This window comes from Glycine soja, chromosome 18 (assembly GCF_004193775.1).
Source record: "Glycine soja cultivar W05 chromosome 18, ASM419377v2, whole genome shotgun sequence".
Lineage (NCBI taxonomy): Eukaryota > Viridiplantae > Streptophyta > Magnoliopsida > Fabales > Fabaceae > Glycine > Glycine soja.
In genome coordinates this window covers 1,720,291-1,741,317 of record NC_041019.1, presented here as the reverse complement: position 1 = coordinate 1,741,317, position 21,027 = coordinate 1,720,291, and the positions used below count along the sequence as shown (strand labels likewise).

The 21,027-nt window shown below is 32.8% G+C and overlaps 3 protein-coding genes across 4 annotated transcripts; 1 reads left to right on the top strand and 2 right to left on the bottom strand.

Annotated features, from left to right (window-relative positions):
- The first annotated feature begins 776 nt into the window (after nt 1–776).
- Nucleotides 777–8,107, top strand: LOC114397645 (protein RETICULATA-RELATED 5, chloroplastic-like). The gene is made up of 7 exons (XM_028359791.1): nt 777–1,545; nt 1,915–2,044; nt 2,875–3,402; nt 4,689–4,796; nt 4,885–5,433; nt 6,344–6,457; nt 7,671–8,107. Exons 1-7 carry the CDS (start codon nt 866–868, stop codon nt 7,803–7,805), a joined length of 2,244 nt encoding a protein of 747 aa, XP_028215592.1. The 5' UTR covers nt 777–865; the 3' UTR covers nt 7,806–8,107.
- A 58-nt stretch (nt 8,108–8,165) lies between these two features.
- LOC114397647 (arogenate dehydrogenase 1, chloroplastic-like) lies at nt 8,166–10,750 on the bottom strand. Of its 2 annotated transcripts, none has more exons than XM_028359792.1 (6): nt 10,461–10,750; nt 9,934–10,258; nt 9,157–9,239; nt 8,998–9,067; nt 8,837–8,911; nt 8,166–8,733 (listed from the first exon to the last, which is right to left on the bottom strand). In XM_028359792.1, the coding sequence occupies exons 1-6, from the start codon at nt 10,625–10,627 to the stop codon at nt 8,638–8,640; spliced, it is 816 nt and encodes a 271-aa protein (XP_028215593.1). In that variant the 5' UTR covers nt 10,628–10,750; the 3' UTR covers nt 8,166–8,637. The 2 variants fall into 2 exon arrangements, 1 of the variants encoding a protein (XP_028215593.1); XR_003663373.1 differs by having other exon boundaries at nt 8,387–8,733; nt 8,837–8,921; nt 10,461–10,737.
- A 6,063-nt stretch (nt 10,751–16,813) lies between these two features.
- LOC114396134 (cation/H(+) antiporter 15-like) lies at nt 16,814–20,331 on the bottom strand. The gene is made up of 3 exons (XM_028358028.1): nt 19,910–20,331; nt 18,578–19,576; nt 16,814–18,110 (listed from the first exon to the last, which is right to left on the bottom strand). Exons 1-3 carry the CDS (start codon nt 20,117–20,119, stop codon nt 16,872–16,874), a joined length of 2,448 nt encoding a protein of 815 aa, XP_028213829.1. The 5' UTR covers nt 20,120–20,331; the 3' UTR covers nt 16,814–16,871.
- Between the last annotated feature and the right edge of the window lie 696 nt (nt 20,332–21,027).

Here is a 21,027-nt window from a genome sequence, read left to right as displayed (position 1 = left end):
CGAATTTATTATTGAACACAAAAAGTAGAGTGTATATTTTAAATCTAGGATTTTATGAGAGGCAAAAATAAGAATAACCTCTTGATATATTTTCTTGATACACTTTCTTTATTATATATTTTTTTAATAATGATTATAATTTATTGAAAACAATCAAATTACAGGGAAAATTCATTGAATAAAAGATGAAATTAAAAAAAATTATAATTTTTAATAAATTTAAGTTAATAAAAATACTTTTAAAATAACATGTTAAAAAGTATATTGGTAACTTTTTTAGGGTGTCTTTTTGGTTGAGGAAAAAATAATATGAATCCTACACCTCTTATATTTTATTTTAATTCAAAAATTTCTTTTTTATTTTTAGATTATATAATTTTATCTTTTAAATTAAACACATAATAAAAGAACATGAATTTCACATAAAGAAACTAATATCTTATAATATGTCGAACTAAAACTAATATTTCTTTCTACCACAAATATATATATATATATATATATATATATATATGTTTTATGTTATGTTAGAGGGAATATTTGTCTATCTCTCAAAACATGTCATTGTTATTTATTTGTTTTTCTTTAGACTAACACATCTAAGTTGATCTACTGTTTGATAATAAATGTTTTTATTTATTTAATGTTTAATTGTTTGCCAATTAAAATGGTCTATGAAAAGGGATATTTGAAAGGAAAAAAAAAAGTTTCTCCAAAATAATAATAATAATAATAATTATGGAATCTTGTAATGCTGAAAATAAAGGAATCTTCGTGTTTTGTGTGGCAGTTGAAAAAAGTGAACTGACAAAACTTAAACCTTGTTGCGGTTGATGATAAGGCCAGACTGAAGCCAACGAAACTAATGAAGCCCCACACTCCGGCTTCTTCTTTCGTCACTCGTCTCCCGCACGTGCCTTACTTCCGCGGCGCCACTGCCGCACGTGCCGCGCCACCGGACCCTCCTCATGACGCCCCCGGAGGCCTCGAATTCCGCCGCGTCTCGACCGCCAAACGCCGCCGCGTCAGCCTTTCCGTCTGCCACGCGACTCGCGTCACCGCCGCCTCGAATCCCGGTGGTTCTGACGGCGACGGCGATACTCGAGCTCGGAGCAGCCGGCGCGGCGTGCTGATGGCGCCGTTCTTAGTCGCCGGCGCATCAATCCTGCTCTCGGCGGCGACGGCGAGGGCGGAGGAGAAGGCAGCGGAATCTCCTCTGGCTTCGGCGCCGAAGCCGGAGGAGCCGCCGAAGAAGAAGGAGGAGGAGGAAGTGATAACTTCGAGGATTTACGACGCGACGGTGATAGGAGAACCGTTGGCGATAGGGAAAGAGAAAGGGAAAGTGTGGGAGAAGTTGATGAATGCTCGAGTGGTGTATTTAGGTGAAGCAGAGCAAGTTCCGGTTCGAGACGATAGGGAATTGGAGCTTGAGATTGTGAAGAATTTGCATAGGCGCTGTTTGGAGAAGGAAAAACTATTGTCTCTGGCGCTTGAAGTTTTTCCCGCTAATATTCAGGAACCGCTCAATCAGTATATGGATAAGAAGTAATAACACTGCCTTTCAATTTCTGATTAATGTTTAGCCTCTTGCATCAACCTACTGTTATTAAACCTAACATAAAACTGTTAAATAATTGACATCAATAATAAATAAAACGTGATTTTTGCTGCAACATCAAGTTTTTTAAGTGTCTGCAAACGCAATTGTGGCCGTAGAAAGTCATGTTAGCTAAATTAAGAAAATTTCAATTAAAAATTATAAAAGAGACAACTTTTTGTTGGCGACCAATTTCTGTCTCCCAATCTTTTTTCTGGCTCACTATTTTCTGTTAATCTCTGAAGCTCTTTTGTCTTAGTCAGATTGCTTTTCCATAATTCTGCATTACTTGTCCTGAAACTTGACTTTCATGGCAGGATAGATGGAGACACCTTGAAGTCTTACACGTTGCATTGGCCGCCTCAAAGATGGCAGGAGTATGAACCTATTCTGAGCTACTGTCGCGAAAATGGAATTCATCTTGTTGCTTGTGGTACACCACTGAAGGTATGCATAAATTTCATCCAAACTCATGTTGATCTTTCAAATGTTTATTTTGTCTCTGAAAATTATGGTTGTGGTGTGGCTATAATTAGGAGCAACGGAAAAATGTTACTCCCTCTGTCCCATTATAATTGTCGTATAAGAAAAAAAAAATTATTCCAAAATAATTGTTATTTTAGTTTTGAATATAATATTTAATTACATTTTTTCACGTATATTCCTTATAATATTAATGATGGAAACAAAATCTATAAATGAATCAATGATGATATAAGATTAACTTTGTAAAACTACAACTCTCTTTCATCTATCTATTGTTTTTTCTTGGTCTGTGTAAAACAATTTAGGACAACAATTATTTTGGAATGGAGGGAGTAGTATAGTATATACTTGTTGGTGCTTGTCAAATTGACTTCCAATAAGTGCAAAAGCTATGTGCTGTAAAAAGTTGCCCTTAAGGATTTTGGTTGCGTTAGGACTAGAAAAATCTAGTCTACAAAGAACAGACCCTGAATTGGAAATAAACACATAATCCTCAAAGATTCCTTCCCATATTAAACTGAAAGTTAAACATAAAAAAATTGAGGATATGATTATGAAAAGTTGCCTCAAGTAGTTTGATCATGTCAAGATATGAGAAAGGAATATAATCTGTTGAAAGGGTAGAGGGCAACCTGAGAAACTTTATTGCAATTTTGGTTTTTGATAGAGCTAAAAGGTTTCATTTGATCCATCTAGCCAACACCACCTTGTAGGATTAGGCTCAGTTCTTGTATTGTTAGGTCAAGACACATAAAGATGACAATTAAGACTTGAACTTTTCTCATCAACAGATCTTAAGAACTGTCCAAGCAGAAGGAATTCGTGGGCTTACAAAGGATGAACGTAAACTATATGCACCTCCAGCTGGTTCAGGCTTCATATCTGGCTTTACTTCTATCTCACGCAGATCTTCTGTTGATAGTACTCAAAATCTGTCTATTCCTTTTGGTCCAAGCTCATACCTTTCTGCACAGGCTCGAGTTGTTGATGAGTATTCTATGTCCCAGATTGTCTTACAAAATGTGCTTGATGGAGGGGTCACTGGTATGTTAATAGTTGTCACTGGTGCAAGCCATGTTACATATGGATCTAGAGGAACTGGAGTGCCAGCAAGAATTTCAGGAAAAATACAAAAGAAAAACCATGCAGTTATATTACTTGACCCTGAAAGACAATTCATTCGCAGAGAAGGAGAAGTTCCTGTTGCTGATTTTTTGTGGTATTCTGCTGCGAGACCCTGTAGTAGAAATTGCTTTGACCGTGCTGAGATTGCTCGGGTTATGAATGCTGCTGGGCGGAGGCGAGATGCCCTCCCACAGGTAAACCAACAATTACAGTTACTAATTTGTTTGACTGTTAATCTTCTTGCCCCGTAGACCCTCCTTCCAATTTTTAGCCCTTTATGTCCTCTCATTCCTAGTGGGATAAGGTTTTGGTGGTGTTGTTGTTGTTATGTCCTCTCATTGTCCATTTTGGTGATACAAACATAAGAGATTTCGCATATTACTAGGTGTCTTGTGCCAGTACCTATTGATTATTTTTTTTGTATGCAATTAACTTTGGCATTTCAGGAGCATTTTAGAGCCCATTTGTTTCAACTTTTTTCATGAAAAATCACTTCTAAAATTTCTTAGTGTGTTTGTTTAAGTTTTTTTTTAGAAAAAAAATCAGAATCTATCTATCTATATGATTATTTTCAGAAGCTACTTTGAGTAGCAGCTGAAAAAAAGTCAAAATTATAACTACTTTTTATAATATAAAGTACATTTTTTAATTATTGTAACCAAATAAAATAACTTTACATTTCTTTCTTTTCTTTTCGTACCCCATTGCCCAGAGGCTCTTTGCTATGCGAAGATATGGGGGAGGGATATTGTACGCAGCCTTACCCTTGCATATGCAAAGAGACTGTTTCCGGATTCGAACCCATGACCAACAAGTCACCAAGGCTCTTCGCAAGAAGAAGGTATGGGGGAGGGATGTTGTACGCAGCCTTACCCTTGCATATGCAAAGAAGCTGTTTTCGGATTCGAACCCATGACCAACAAGTCACCAAGGCACAACTTTACCGCTGCACCAGGGCTCGCCCTCTTTTTTTTTTTTTTTTTTTTTTTAAATATTTTTTTAAAAGCTTAAATAAATGGGTCCTTATCCCTTTAATTGATATCTCTGTTTTGCATTTTATTAATTGACACAAATCATGCAGCTCAACCTACTGGTGTGGGGGATTTTAATTGAATGCTTGCAACTTTGTAGTGCTGTCTTTGTGCTATCTTTCTTTTCCTTTAAATTCATATTCCTTTTGAGGAAAGATTCATTGCACAGCAATGTATAATTTAAGGACATAAAAACTTTTCCAATGGGTGAATTGTGATAATGAGGTCGTTATTTCTGTTTTCTTTCTCTTAAAATAAAGTACCTCTGGTCTATAATTTGGCATACATTAGTTGCATACTTGCATTTGATGATTAGGTAGTTAGTGTGTTTCTACTTTCTAGTTCTTTTTTCTATGCATCTGTTTACTCTTTTATGTGCATACCTTAGACAGGATAGTGTGTGCCAATATTGGTGGTGAACATAGGAAATATTTTCCTTTCAATTTCAGGATCTTCAAAAGGGAATTGATCTTGGTTTAGTATCACCAGAGGTATTGCAGAACTTCTTTGATCTAGAGCAGTATCCTCTAATTTCAGAGCTCACTCACCGTTTCCAGGTAATTTTTTATTTGAAAATGAAACCTTCATTCTGCTTTTAATCATTCATCACTTTGTTCCCTTCACTATCTGGTTCTTTTTATACAGGGATTCAGGGAAAGATTGTTGGCAGATCCCAAATTCTTGCACAGATTAGCCATAGAAGAAGCTATATCAATAACAACTACATTATTGGCACAGTATGAAAAGCGGAAAGAAAATTTTTTCCAAGAGATTGACTATGTTATTACGGACACTGTCAGAGGATCAGTTGTTGATTTCTTTACAGTGTGGCTTCCTGCACCAACTTTGTCATTCCTTTCATATGCTGATGAGATGAAAGCACCCGACAACATTGGTTCTCTAATGGGACTTCTTGGCTCCATCCCGGACAATGCATTTCAAAAGAATCCAGCAGGGATAAACTGGAATCTCAATCATAGGATTGCATCAGTTGTATTTGGTGGTTTAAAACTTGCTAGTGTTGGATTTATTTCAAGCATAGGAGCTGTGGCTTCATCAAATTCTCTATATGCAATTCGTAAAGTCCTTAATCCAGCAGTTGTCACTGAACAACGGATTATGAGGTCCCCAATACTCAAAACTGCATTTATATATGCATGCTTTCTTGGAATATCTGCAAATCTCCGTTATCAGGTATATAGAGAACTTGTTTGTTGCATAAAGTTTTCATTTTAACTAATATGTAACAATAGACTTCATGGAAGATTGAACCTAGTTTCTGTAGGAAATGAAGGCTTCTATATTGTCACGTCGATGGTTTATGTTTCAATACTCAATAGTTGATTATGTGATGCCTTGATTTTTTTCCAATATATAGTATTGAAGCAGGACAGAAATACAATTTGGAAATTCATGTAGACATTTTGAAAGCAGGACTTGACCAGCTGTGTCTTGAATAACTAATTTGTACACTATGTTTTTCGGGCCACTTAGGCAGTGTTTGAAGTAGATGGTGGGTAGCAAGCATAATAGGAAAGATTGGACTACATCGTATACTATCTATTTTGTTCAAAGAAAGGGAGTAGAGGGGAGGAACACTTGGTTTGGTTCACAAGGAAATAAGAGGGAAAATAAAATAATTTATTATTTATTATATCCTCATAATAGGATAAAACCATTAAGGATAGTTTAGTCCAATTCATGTAAAACTTTCTCCTCTCCAAATTCTCCCAATTTTCGAAGGGAGCCAAAATTGATAGAGGAGGTGTTTTACTCCCCTCCATTCTCCCTTTCCTTCCAAATCTTTGCCCTCCTTTCCTCTCCATTATTTTCCAACCAAATATTATGTTAGTAATCGTGGAAAAAAAATTACTCGGTTCAATAATATCTATTATATCTGATTTTGTAATTTTCTCCTCCTTTCTACTTCTTCATCTGCACTTTGCTGAATAACTATTTAAGGCTCTTTCTTTCTTAAAATTGATTTTTGATTGTTCTGTGACTACATCTTTGGTTATATCATATTCAACAAATATACATCCATTTAATGCCTGGAACTGTTATTTTGTATTAATACGGAAATTATAATATTTTTGTTGAGCAGATAATTGCTGGGATAGTGGAGCATCGGATTTCTGAACAGTTTGCTTCTCAAACATTCTTTGTAAATATGCTTTCTTTTGTAGCACGGACAGTCAATTCATATTGGGGAACCCAGGTCAGTTTTTTTTTCCTTATCTTCTATCTGCTTTTGTTCACTTTCAATGCTCAATGTTCACAATCTCGTCAGTAAGTGGATTTCATTTATTTATGGTTGAACACTATAATTCTTCTCAAAAATCTAATTTAATTTTTCCTTCTTTTTAAAGTGGTGAATTTCACATTCAAGTGTTAATATGGAAATATGTGTTTTGAGGAGTTATAATTGCGTCAGCTTGTGCTTTTGTCTAGGAACAATAAATCACAAGTTAAGGAAAGAAAATAACTTCCGCTTGTCAACGTGTCATCTTAATATTACAAAGGTGTTGCTAACGAGTGCCATTAAGGTGCTTGTTAAGGAATAAAAAAGGGTCTTGTTAACGTGTTGCTAGTATGTCAACACGTTCATGTTGACATGACACTCTTCTACACTGCCATGTCAGCACATTTATCGAATATTGGATGTTATGTTAATGGATAATTAAAATAATTAGAGATCAAAATTGTGGAAAAAAAATAGAGGGATAAAGTTTACAAAATTGAAAAAGTAAGAAGATCAAAAGTATAATTAAGCCAAAAATATAGAGCATTTTATGAAAAGTACAACATGTAATACATTACTTTTCATTTAATATATTTTATTTTTTTAATCCCTTGACAAGAGTCTTAAGGAAACTCATTAGCATTTGTAATAAGGTCTTGAGGAATTAATAATAGAATTTCTTTTATTAGAAATTACATTAGGGATGTATTGAAAATCACAATGGAAATGTATTAGTGACATTTTCTAATAACTTTTTTCTTTTGACTTTTTAGCCAATATTGTAAAGACACTGTTTTAGCATTTGCTTTTGCCATATTGCAATATACTTCCCTTCCATTTCACAATAATTGTTTAATGTTTTCTACTATGATTAATAAAGTCATTAAATATTCTTAATTTCAAGGAAACCCTAAGTTCGTCTGACTATATTATCCTCTTCCGCCATTATTGCTTTCATTGCTTTCATTTTTAGTTAGAGAAACAATAAAAGACAAAGAAAAAAGCAATGTCGTCTTCATGTTCTAAAGTGACATAATTTGAAACAGACTAAAACCTCAAGAATCAAGAGTAGCAATTGTTTTAAAACCAATGGAGTATAATTTAGTTTTATGTGAATTATTCATCTGCACATACATTTCTAAATTTGACTAGGAGTTTTAAAAATTTTTGTTTTCGTGAGTTGCTGCAGCAATGGATTGACCTAGCGCGCTTTACTGGCCTACAAGTTAGAAAGACAGAGCCATCAGCATCAGATCCTCCGAATCCTTCTGCAATTTTATGCAACGAAACAGAAGAAGCCAGCATTGATGAGAGAGAAAAATAAATGCGGTGAAAATACGTTGCATCATTTTTTTTTCTTGGTAATTTTGTACTATTCTTGAAAAGCTGGTAGGAATAGGTTCTGGTTTTCGTCATAATTTGTTTACAATTCCTTCCACGGCTCACTTCTATACGTTTTGATATTTCCCATTTCCCAGTTTGGTGAATGTAATATTTTTATTTTTCAAATGTAAGTGGAATAAATAGAGGTGTCTCAAATCGAAACATAAGTGCTCTTGGCTTTAAGGGATATATCTCTTGGCAAGTCTTGTTAAAATGATATATAAAATCAGCAGTTGTACATCTTATGTAGTATTATCAATTTATCATGGAGCAATGAACTTTCTTTAGATTTGCAGTAACATTTGGTTAAAAGTTTTACATTATTTCTCTATAATCCAAAATGGAATACATGCTCTGTAGATACATTGATTGAAAAGCTAGAACTAGAAGGCTCATGTCAAGACCCCAGAGGATCACTTGGTAGTGTTCTAATTTATTTGTTTAGAATTGAAGAGGTAGTTGAGATTTGGATTAAAATGAAGGGAATTCATTCAGAGAACCAAACTGTGGAGTTATTATATGGTTTTAGGCATTGGCGACTAAATGTCTGTTTTTTTTTTCTTTTCTCTAACTTTATGAAATTACAAAGAATCTGCTCGGAACAAGAACGTGGAACATTTTTATCGCATGTGATTGAACATATACCAGTCTCTTTGGTTTATTAATTGAACTTCAATTTTGGTAAAAGGAAACTGAAATAAGAGTAATTTATAATTGGAACTGCAGGAGGATATTTGAGAGTTAGAGAAAATATCTTGCAAAATAAATATGCATCAACTTTCAGTTCTTTTATGACCCTGCTCCCCATTCGTCCTTTGTATCATCAGCGTTTCTTTGACTTTGTGCAAGGCATGTTCAAGGTTTTCCAGCTGCATATTTTTCACAATTCATGAGTCTATCTTGGGGTACTTGGTTCAGTGCTTTAAAATGGAATTTAAAAGTAAATAAGCATTTCGTTGGCAGTTCCATTACCTCTTGTCTGGCGAATCTGTTATACACGAATAATCCACTATACAAATCAAAACTATTTCTCATCATCGTCTCCTTCTGCAAGTAACTTTTCCATATGATACATAACCACATATAAAGGAATTTTTTTAGAGAAAGTAGGGGAAATGTTAACAACTCTTTACCAATTTAACAAGTGTCTCGAAGCCCTTAGTGTCAATAGGTGTGGATTGAATATCCATTTCTCCCAGTGTCCTGATCAAGAAGCAGCCAAAAGTTACATCTAGTGAGCATTTATATTAGTGCTTCTCAATGGTTTATTAGATATGTAGGAAGCTGCATACCTGCCAATTGTGTGAGTGATAAATTGGCTCTTAGCAGCTGCTCTGTCATGTTCCTCACAGGACATCTGTACCATCTTGCAACCCTGCGTAATACAAAAGTAACAAAACACAGTGAAATAGATGTACCCCGGATGAATCATAAATGTAAGGCATTCACAACTGATTTTTGTGATTCTTTTGTAAACCAAGCAACAATGGTCCAAACTTATGAAGAATTAGTTCAAACTCAGTCCAGGGGAGAATTGAAGATTGAATTGTTTAATATGCATTTGTTTTCAATAATGACGTTGAGGTTCTATAACCTTGGCTGTAGGATTGTATGCTTAGATTCTTTCAATTTGGGCTTGGCCTAGCTTAACCTCTCAAAATCAACGTGTTGATATTTCTCAATACACCCTCTCACGGTCCACATTATTGGGTTTTGTGTGTAGGTAATATGATAAGTGACCTATTAATAGATCCAAGATAAGCTACCTTTGATACTTTGTAAGTTTAAATTTAGGCCTAACTCAAACCAACAAATAACTTATAAGGGTAAGGTGATGGTAATCCTTACCTCTGCTAGATGTGGGACTGAGACTTATATTTTTTACAACATAGATTTATCTTGTATCTTGATTTATCAAATGCAAACGTCAGAAGTTACTTAGCTTCCACCCTCTCTGTTTCTTTCTTCTTGATTAACATAATTAAACTGGTCCAATGCAAAAAAAAAAAAAAAAAATGATTCTTTCTTCTTTCGTGATTGGTGGGTATTGACAAAGGATATTAACCTACCTCAGTAGCAAAAATTTGGATGAAATTAGAGCAGGTAGCTTCGTCTCTTATCCGAACTTTGTCATACATGAAAGTGTGATCTGTCCATCCATTCTTGGCAGTCTGAGGACCAAACATTGGGTGCGTGCAGAGTATGTCCGAATCCTCTGGCAACTCTCGCAGTAGAAGCTCTCTTGGGTGCTCTTTGACAGAAAGAACATCAACAAAGAGCGTTGGTCGCTTCAGGGAGGTGAGTGGCATTGACCCGACAACCTCGGATAGCGATAATATCGATGTGCACAACACTATGACATCTATGTCCGCGGTAAGGAATGCGCTGACATCCCTGCGCAATGTTTGACATACGGAACATGAAATGTCTTAGAATTTGCCTTTAGACTTTAACTTCACAAAATCAGCTCGTAAGTGAAAAATTGTTCTCTATTTATATACACTATTTTGACTATATCACTGATCCACGTGGGATTTCCAGCAAAATGGTGCAAGTGTGTATGTATTTATGCATGGTTTGGTTTGGTTTGACTTACCTGAAAAAATGGATGCCCATTTGGAGACAAAGTTCAGAGTAATCAGATCGAGAAGTTGCTGTGAGAGTGTGGCCTTGTTTTATCATTGTCTTGGCCAGAAACTGGCCAAAGTTGCCGAATCCAACTATGCCAATTTTGAGGCTTTGGGAAGAGGATGAGGTTGACATGATTGAGAAACAAATTGTGATGGTTTCAGGAAAACAACAGTATCAGAGGATTTTCCCTGCCAATTTGGTTGAAACTTGAATGTAACGAGGCCTATTTAATGCTTCTATGTCCATTGCCATACACGTCTGCATCAGATTCAAGGCTAAGGCTATTAATAATTTAATAGTTTGTCTATTCATTTATTTTTTATTTGAACTTTTATGCTCTAACTCAGCAACTTTTTAAATTAGCATCTTAATTCTTAAGATTCCTCACACGTTTCTTGTTTTAGAAAAAGAAAAGGAAAAAAATGCAATTATCTTCTACGATATTTACATGAACAGAACTGGAATAGCTGCTATGAGTTTTTCACTAAAGTATTTATAATAAATGTAGTTAAAAATTAAAAATGGTAATTAGAGAACAAGTTAATATGTTTTTGAAAGAGAAAACTAACATCTTGATTATTGAAAGTATAACAAATTAGTGACATTTCCCTATGTTTTCTTATAACCTCTAACTTTTTCTAAAAGCTAATCATTTAACTGTTTTTGCGTACGCATTTATCTCAACCTAACTGACGTTAAAGAAACCTTCCTTTTGTTGCTTGTGTCTTAGAATATGTTTTTTTTTTTTTCTTTCATTAAATGTGGTTTCAACGCTTCCAAACACACACGTTACGTGATGCGAAACATAAATTTGTTCTTAAAGCTAAATGAACAGAAGGTAACGAGGATGACACAATATTAATTACAAATTAATTATTTAAAAGGGATTATCTTATGAAAATTTTTTACCAAGGCAGTTTTGCCACTTCGCTAAGATTGTCATGTGGATTAACAATTTTTCGTATTACATGAAATCATTTATAAATTTATATATATAAGAATAATTATCTTGAATGAGAATTTTTTTAAAACTATTCTTCAATGAATTTTTCTAATAATTTTTCAATAACAATATTTTTAAAAAAATTCTCAACCTTTCATCTCTTTCAATATATTTTTTTCATCTGTATTTTTAATATCAATAACTAAAAATAATTTGTATTACTATATAAATTATTCATTATAAATACAAATATAATTAATATATTTAAAAAAATTTATTTATTATAAATTTTAATTATATATTTTAAATATTTAATCTCACAATTATATAATTGGTTAAAATACTAATTTTTCTTAGTTAAAAAGAAAAAAAAAATAGAATGACGCCCATGTAACATAGCACCCGGAGTGGTACTTAAAAAATTGTGAAGTTGGTTAAGCGCGTCCCGAATAAACACTTTTTAATTGTCATTTTTTAGGTAAGGAAGGTACACGTACACGTCTCAGACACGACAAGTCGACAACCAATATTGCTTCAACACTTTCTCGTCATTCTGAACTTTCTTCCGTCAAAATAAAAATTAGAGTCAACACCTAATTATATTAGATGCTACAAAAATCAACCCAAGTAATGTTTTTTTTCTGAGTCACGGATTTTTTTTACTAGAAACAATTCTTTTAGAATTGAATATGATGGTTATAGATGATAAAAAAAATTTAAGTATTTAATATAGTTATAAGTTAGGACTTTGAATATAAGACTTCAATAATTCCACAACACTTAATCTGACCATCATTCCCACCTAATTTAGTCTTTTGAGTAAAAATATGTTATCTAAAGTTATATATAAATAAAAATAACTAATTTCATATTAATTAAAAGTTGGTTCATATCATTTAATTTTTTTTAATCTCAAAGGGAAAATAAAATTATTTTTACAATATCTTTCATCATGAATAAAAAAATTATTAAAATAAAATAAGATAAAATAAATTTATTTATATTTAAATCTAACATTCAAGATTACTTTTTGGTTATATATGAGCCTACACAAAGTATTAAATAAGTTTATCTAATGAAAAATAGTGGTAATGAAACTTTTAAGATACTATGCATAATAACTTTAAAAAAATATTATGCATAATACTTTATAAAATTTATTAAGTGTGATATAATTTTGGAGATTTTCTTGCAAGTCTGACATGACAAAACTGACTGCATTGATTTCATAGTGCGCCTACACTGGGCTGGGCGTTGAAGGTGGCGCGACATCAGCTGGTGATATTTATATGTTTTTTTTTTTCTAGAAAAAAAAAATAGGTTAACGCCATGTTGCATGCCACTAACTAAGTTGATGATTTAGGAAGTGTTACTTTGACTAATGCATCCCATGTCATATGGGTTTCAGACAAATTTTTCTTCTAAAAAATTGTATGGTGACATTAAAAATTTATGTAACGATTTTAGGATAACGTGACATAAAGTTCCTAATTTGATAAATGGTTAAAAAACAACACTTGTCTAATAATTAATTTGAAGTTGAGTACTAATTTAATTAAAATAACTATATATTTCTTGAGGTGAGTTTTAAGATGAGGGTCAAAAATGCCTATATGGAGTTAAAAATAATTGTTAGATATATTAATAAAATAAATGGGTGGTCATTATATACGGAGAATGATTCAATTTTAGCCATTTATTTATTTGAATAATATATGAAACGGTTATTTACCATTTTTTAAAAAGCTTATTTAACTTTACACAACACACCACCAGAGTGTAAGCTGTTTCATAAAAAAATGATTGTTTCGGGCTTTCGGATCACAAGGCTTGTTTAGTATTCGGTAAGAAAGAAAGAAATAGGTGATAAATAAAGTGGATAGAAACATAAAAGAAAGGAATAAAGTAATGAAAATAAGTGAGAAGTAGAATAATGGAAATAGATAAGAAATAGAATGGATTCGATAGTATCTAGTTTAAGAGAAATAAAGAAAAAAATAAGAACAAGAAAAAAATTGCATTTTAATTTATTATTTGTACTGTATCGATGATTGGCTAAGTTTTTTTTTTCGTGTTTACGTTGAAGGATTATATATCATACCATTTGTTTGTCAACCAACACGGAACTTTAAGTCTCTTGATGTTCAAAAGCACTTAAAACTAAGGAATTTTACATCATATTAGTCGTCTGTAGACTGATACAGGATTTTAAGCCTATATATCTAGCATTGATCGGTTGTCAATCAATATCACATTAATGATCGTTAAACCATTCATATAACCCCTTTGATTGTTCAAGAAATGTCTTTATGAATCCCCAGGATTGAGCCCAGAAGACAGGTGATACTAGTTTCAATTCATGTTTTTAGGATAGGTCTCGTAAACCTTAATCTACGTAAGACTTAGTTATAGAAACATTATGTCCCAAACACTTAATTAACTATGCTCGAAGTAAATGTTAGTTGTAAGTTGGTCTCTTTTTTTAGTGTTTACTTTCTTTATCAGTTTTCCTTTCATCATTGTAAACATAATTTTGAGTAATACTCACCAGTTTTTTATTTCTTTCCTTCACATTTTATTTATACAAATCAACCTTTATTTTAAATATTTCCTCTCTTTTCTCTCAATTTCTACTCCATTTTAATTTTAACTTTAACAAACTGATGAGTGTAAATATACATTCTCTTAAAATTTTGTTATTTCCTTTTTGTGTGGAGCCTGTGAAAATATATTTAGTCAGAAAATGTTTTTTTTTATAGACTATATGTATTTTTTATATGAGAAAACTTTACTTAAGTCAAATAAAATTATTACGAGTAAACAAATTATCTCTTAAAGTATTTAAATGAATTGCATATTCGATTCAATACTCGAATTTAAGATTATTAGTTACATTGGAACAACATCGCATAAGCTGATCCATACACTTGGTACTTATCATTTTGTATTTATTTTATGAATACTTATAATTTTGTAAAATAACTGATATACTTATTTTATGAACCAAATTTAACTGATATAGTTATATATAAGTTATTTAAATTAGTTTTTAAAACCATATGATTACTTTTGTAAAAAAAAAAGTTACGTAATTTTTTAAGAAAATCATATGGCATGTGTATTTTAATTTTGAAAATTCATAATAATATTTAAATTTTCTCACTCATATAAAATGACCCTCTCTCTCTATATATATCTATATATATACACACAAATTATTCTATAATAGTAATAATAAAATCTATGAATTAATAACAATAATATATTTATTATTATTATTATTATTATTATTATTATTATTATATTGTTTTCATTGAAATGTTTTAATGCTTTATATATATATATATATATATATATATATATATATATATTATTTTTTTAAGACTTAAGCCTATTAACTTGTATATAAGTTTGGATTTATTAATTTATTTAGGGACAAATTTTTTAACTAAATTAAAAGGTTATATTATTATGTATACTAAAGAGACTTTTAAGTCAGACTTTTGAAAGTAGTCTATATCAACTATATAATATATATAAGCTAGAACCTTAATTATTATTAAAAAAAAAAAAATCAAACTCGTGTTTTATAAAGTCTAATCTAACTTAATCAAGTGTCACTATTATGAATTCTAAAGAGTCTTGTAAGTCAGATTTTTGAAAGTGGTTATATCAACTAAATAAATTAAGCTTGAACCTTAATTTTTTTTGAAAAAAAAAACAAATCAAATTCATGTTTTATAAAGATTAACCTAATCTAACTACCCAGTAAAAAGAAAAAAAAAACCAAATCTAACTTAATCCATTTTCGTTATTATTATGTATTTTAAAGAGACTTTTAAGTCAGTCTTTTAAATGTAGTCTATATCAACTAAATATATAAACTAAGCTCGAACCTTAAAAAACAAATCAAACTCATACATATTTTATAAAATCTAACCTAACCTAACTTAACCAATTTTCATCCTTCATCTTCACGTAGATTTCACACTTCCTCAACTTTTTTTTATACTTTTTTATTCTCACTATACCTGTATATATTTTTGTATCACTAAACTTCCATCTTATCCATTGTTTTTGCTTGATTTAGTTAAGGTTTATTAACTACAGTTTTGAAAGTGATTACAACATTTTTCTGATTTTATTTAACAAGTAATACAATATATATATGTGTGTGTGTGTATAAATGGTTAGACATAATCAGTAGAGAAAATTAAAATACCAATAAGATTGCCTTACGAATTTCGTCTTTTTGTATATAAATATATAACTTATAGAGAGAGAGAGAAAACTAAAAAAGTAAGAAATAGTTGGAAAATAAAGTATAATTTATTCTATTTTTTGTTTTGCCAATATAATTTATTCATTTTTTATTTGTCGAATCGGTATTATTCGACGAGAACGGTTTAGGTTCTGTTCAACGTGTACCCCTCAAGTTGTTGGAAAAAAAATGTGTACCCCTCAATTACAGCATGAAATGGTACAAAGTCGTAAGAATTTCTTTCTTTTATTGGACATGATGTTTGAATACGCACCATAAATTGGCACTTAAAATGGAGATGCTGTTTCCTGACGCCAATGTCTTTGTTTACATAATTTCTTGCTTTACCAAGAAATTCAGGTACTTTCTTTCCAAGTATCACCTTCCATGACCATTGCTTTATGGAAAGATTGGCTTGCTTCACCAACTTATTAGCACCTTCTAATAAATTACTTTTAGGTTTATATATATACACTGACTGTATTAAGGAATCCACCTTGTGAAGACGTGCAGTTTAAACCTTTCTGTGGATGAGCATTCAGAAATTATTTTTTGATTTGAGATTGTTATGTGTATATAATTTTTGTAAATTTACACAACATGTAGTTGAATTTTTTTAATTTACGAAAAGAATTAACATTACGTGTTACAAAGAGATTAATTGGAATTGTAAACATTTGATGATTCTGGATCATATTTTTTTTCTTTCTGATTAGACTTGTAGCTTAAGGATTTTATCTGTATTTTATTTTTATCCTTGTTTTGATTTTTATTTTAGTAAAATTAAGGGGATTTCCTCATTACATGCCCGTAAGGTTGAATATCATGCAAAGTTGGGTAGGACAGACTTTGAACGTTCATAACTATTGTGCAGAACCAAACATGGTTTACTCATTTAGCCATTTATATTAAATAAAATCACATTTTTCCATTTATGCCTCTTCACACCTTTAAGGAAGTTAGTACCATTCCACTATTCAAGTATTTTTTTTAATTCAAAATTATTAAGTGAGGGCAATGTATTAGTATTAAGTATTAACCATATGTGATGATCAATTTTATTTTTTCATGGCTTTGTCGAAAGTAACATTATATTGTGGTTTTAAATGAAAATCTGTGATTTGCATAATATATATATCGACAAGGAAAATTCACTAAACACAGGAATCTATCTACATTTTGTCATATTTGTCCACTGAAATAGTACATGAAGGACTAAAGGTTTCATGAATTGGAACATCATGTAGGAGCTGATCTCTTTGATTAGGCACTGGAGTGGCATTCACATTATGTGTAACAAGCCTCCCTCTTATTCTCTGTTGTTGCACCACCAACAACGATGCCTTGGTCACAAAATCTGGTGATGCTAGCATGTCTCCAATGATCCCTAGCTCTTGACACTCACTCCATTCATCATGTCCCTGAAAAATAACACTCTCTGGATGCTCCCTTCCCACCATCACTAGATCAAAATAATCTATCAATCTTCTTATACATGTTGACATCTCTATCCCATCTTTCACCAATTCTTCCAGAATCTCAAACCTACGATTTCTGGCATTATAGTATCTATACTCATCTATAAGATCGCTGTCACGTTTTCTATCTTTAGAATTCTCCTCTCCAAATAGAAGGAACCTTACCACGGTTACATACACACATTCATGCCTAGCCATTCTAGTGGCATAGGCTAATGTCTCCATGTCATCTTGACCGCCAATGAAGAACACCACGACATAGAATGCTGCTCTAGCCATCAAGAGTGAAGGAGAAGGATTCAAGATGCTCCTATCAACTAGAATTCCCACTGAACATGGGGCCCTTTGGAGGACATTAATGTTCATGGTTTGGATGGTCCTATGAGAAATCTCAACGGTGCCATCAATTTCCCACCTCTTGTGGAATGGCAAGATCAAAATGTTGGATCCACTCTCTAATGAAATTCTACAAATATCATCATACATGGTTTCAAAGGTGGAGATTGAAGTGAAAGATTGAACAGATACATATCCTTCGTTCTGTTGTCCATATTGCCTCAATGCATTCTCAATGTGACTTGCGTTGCAAGACATTGAGCGCAGCTCATCATGGAGTTGGTTTTGGTTATCAACAAGAATAGGCCTGGCTCTTCCTTGAAGCTCCACTAGGACTAATGCTGTGACCCCAATCTTGCTCTCTCTGCTTGCATAGGATGCTTCTAAGAGGTTCAGGATTGTTGGGAGGTTTTCATTGTTGTGAATGCACACCATGACTCGGAGCTCCATATCTCGCCCAGTATGCTGAATTGTGCATCTTCTTCCGGTCTGATATTGTTCTGAAGGATCATATGTGTATTTTACGATTGGTGCTAGGATAGCGTTTACTACTACAATGGAGGCCACCATCAAAGCGAACTCTTGTTCCGATATTAACTACCATAGACAAGAGAACAAGTATTAGACTGTTAGTTAATCAACCGGGTAAAATGTGTTTTATTATGTCCCTCAATTAACCTTAGTCTTAATCCATATACTTTTTTGTTAACCATATTATTTGGTACGGAATATCATTAACTTTGCTGATAATCAATCTCTGTTGAAGAATCTGGCTGACCACCTCTAATAGGGTTGTCCCTCCCAATTATATTTTTCTCATCTACAAGACTCAAATCTAAGATCCTGTTTAAGGGAATGAAGTCCAATACTACACTAACCAACGACTTGTTGTTTCATCCATATACTTTAAAAATGATAATTTCGGTATTCGGTATTCTTATTTTTATAATCAGTGAATCCCAGTGCCTTAAGACTAATTTTGACGACCTGAAACACATTTTTGGCATCAATTAGAAATTAAATTCACTAGTCTCAATCTCATATGCACATACATAGATACATACCTTGCTTCCAATCCACATATTGTACATGGTAAGCTCGGCTATACCCCTTCCATTTAGAAGGAGGCCAATGACACAACATTGTTTCATGGGTAGATTGTAAAAGTATCCTGGCAACATGACAGCACCAATCTTTACAACGAAAGCCACCATCAGTATGAGACCCACAATCCACAGAGATTGCAAGTCAATTTTGAAGATATCAGTTTGCAATCCATTAACAGCGAGGTAGATTGGATAAAGAAATCCCATACAGATTGTCTCCAATTTACTCAACAAAGCTGTTCCTATGGGTGGCCCTTCTGGAACAGCCAGGCCTAAAATTATTGGTCCCATAATAAAATGCTGTCCAATTAACTCACTGATAAATGCAGATAAGAGAACTAAGAGAAAGATGCAAACAACGCAGCTTTCATTAACCGAACCGCCACCTGAGTACTTTACCGTCCAAAGTATTGCTGGCCTCATCACAAATATAACAGCAAGAAAGAGTGCAACTACGGACAGAAGGAGGCCTGCTAGTGTCAGAAAGCTACCACTCTGATTCTGCAGTACAGCAAAAATGATCACTGTCAAGGTAAAGCCAGCTATATCAGCAAACATTGCTGCTGACATGGTTAAACGTCCCATATCAGTGTTAAGGACTTTGAGATCTTTCAAGAGCACTGCTATGCTAATGAATACAGTTAAGGTTTGTGAGAGAGCCATAAAGGGCAGTGCCTGTGCAAGGCTGCTGTCCATTGTAGCATATTTCCTCAACAGAATTGCTAGTCCAGTAGGGATTACCAATGTAAATGCGAACACAGAAATACCAACAGTGATGGCCAGCTTTTCAGTCTTCATCAATGTGGCAACATCCATTTTAACACACCATATGAAGAAGAAGAACATAAGGCCAAACGATGCAACTGTTTCAAGCACTACAGCACCCTTCACAGGAAATAAGGTTTGCCCCAGAATGTTTTTGTTCCCCAACATTGAGGGGCCAAACAGCACTCCACCCTGTTACCATGCATCATTTGTTAACAACACGCTATTTTTACATTATTGATACACAAATCACATTTTTACATTATTGGTGATAGGAGTGGTAGCAACACACACTATCACGAGAAATTATTACAGCTATCATAGTCCTGTCAATCTACAAGTGTCTTTCTTGTAAAATGCATAACCACCAAACTTTATAGTATTTAACAAATTTTAATCTATACTAAAAAATGTATTCAAAGGAGTGTTACTAATATTTCTGTAGATATTTAGAATTACATGGTCATAGAGCACTGATTCTAGTGACCATCATTAAACACCTTGTAAAATGTAGAGAAAGCTTACAAGAATCTGGGATACAAGGGAGGATTGACCTAGTGGCTTGAGACATGCGTCCATTATCTGTGTGACTATGGTCATCATAGAGACCTGCAGAAAGAGAAGACAAGTGGGGGATTCTAATGGGTTGCCTCGGTGCCAGACATCAAAGTGACCAAAACTGTGGGGATTTTGGCATACCAATGTCTTGTTTCCAATTTCAGATACAGCGGCCATATTTGTGAATCAATATCAAGGAGGAAAAAAAAACCTTAGTTGTTCTTGTGCTTATTGTTAAAAAGTACTTTTCCTTGAGAAAAACAAGAGGAAGGATAACAGTGCTCTAAACCCATGAAGAAGTATACACAAGAGAATAAGAGGTTGACCTTGTATTTTGCATTTGACATATTTAACGGTTTGCCTTCAAGCAAGGTGGCTATAGACTTGTAGCAAAGCCAGGAAATATTTATATCTATATTTATACAACTTGGGTGTGGAGGATACAAATCATATTAACTTGAGACCTTTTAGCAAATCCACAGAACTACGTAAATCGAAAAGCTATTGCCATACAAATGCATTGTGGTTAATGGTTAATATTGTCAATTATATATATATAATAGCGAACGCACGCAACATTTACTTTAGCTAGATTACAGGGACGACTCAAGGATAAGACCGTCACAGAAAAATAATTTTTTTGCTATCAGGCACCACGGTTCAGTAGTAACACTTCACGCTATTATACGTGAGAGAAAGAGGTAGCCAACAATTAATATTTTACTTGGTGTTGTTAGTGTTCACTTTTTTGCTTCTTTCAACTTTATCCGCACTTGTATAAATAATAAATCGATTATAACATTAAATAGATTTTAGTTTTTATGTGCTGTTAGTTTTTTATATTATCAATTAATTAAAAATTAGTTGGTAGGTATAACTTTTAAAGAGTAACAATTTTATTATAAAAAATAATTTACAAGTAAATATCAGTGTGAAAAAACTTTATAATATCGGTATATATAAATTAAATTTCCCAAATAAAAGACAAGACTTATATCCAGTTTAGTGTTGTTTTTAATCCAAATAGAAATTTCGTGTCAGTAATTTACATTATAAAATCTGTCAGCAAAATTACATAATAAAAG

Coding starts and splice junctions, on each gene's coding strand:
- LOC114397645 (XM_028359791.1), top strand. CDS start 866: ATGAAGCCCCACACTCCGGCTTCTTCTTTCGTCACTCGTCTCCCGCAC. Junction 1,546..1,914: donor AATCAGTATATGGATAAGAA/GTAATAACACTG, acceptor CTTTCATGGCAG/GATAGATGGAGACACCTTGA. Junction 2,045..2,874: donor CTTGTGGTACACCACTGAAG/GTATGCATAAAT, acceptor TCTCATCAACAG/ATCTTAAGAACTGTCCAAGC.
- LOC114397647 (XM_028359792.1), bottom strand. CDS start 10,627: ATGTCAACCTCATCCTCTTCCCAAAGCCTCAAAATTGGCATAGTTGGA. Junction 10,259..10,460: donor ATGGGCATCCATTTTTTCAG/GTAAGTCAAACC, acceptor AACATTGCGCAG/GGATGTCAGCGCATTCCTTA. Junction 9,068..9,156: donor ATCACTCACACAATTGGCAG/GTATGCAGCTTC, acceptor CTTCTTGATCAG/GACACTGGGAGAAATGGATA.
- LOC114396134 (XM_028358028.1), bottom strand. CDS start 20,119: ATGGCCGCTGTATCTGAAATTGGAAACAAGACATTGGTATGCCAAAAT. Junction 19,577..19,909: donor CCCTTGTATCCCAGATTCTT/GTAAGCTTTCTC, acceptor GCATGGTAACAG/GGTGGAGTGCTGTTTGGCCC. Junction 18,111..18,577: donor ATATGTGGATTGGAAGCAAG/GTATGTATCTAT, acceptor TGTCTATGGTAG/TTAATATCGGAACAAGAGTT.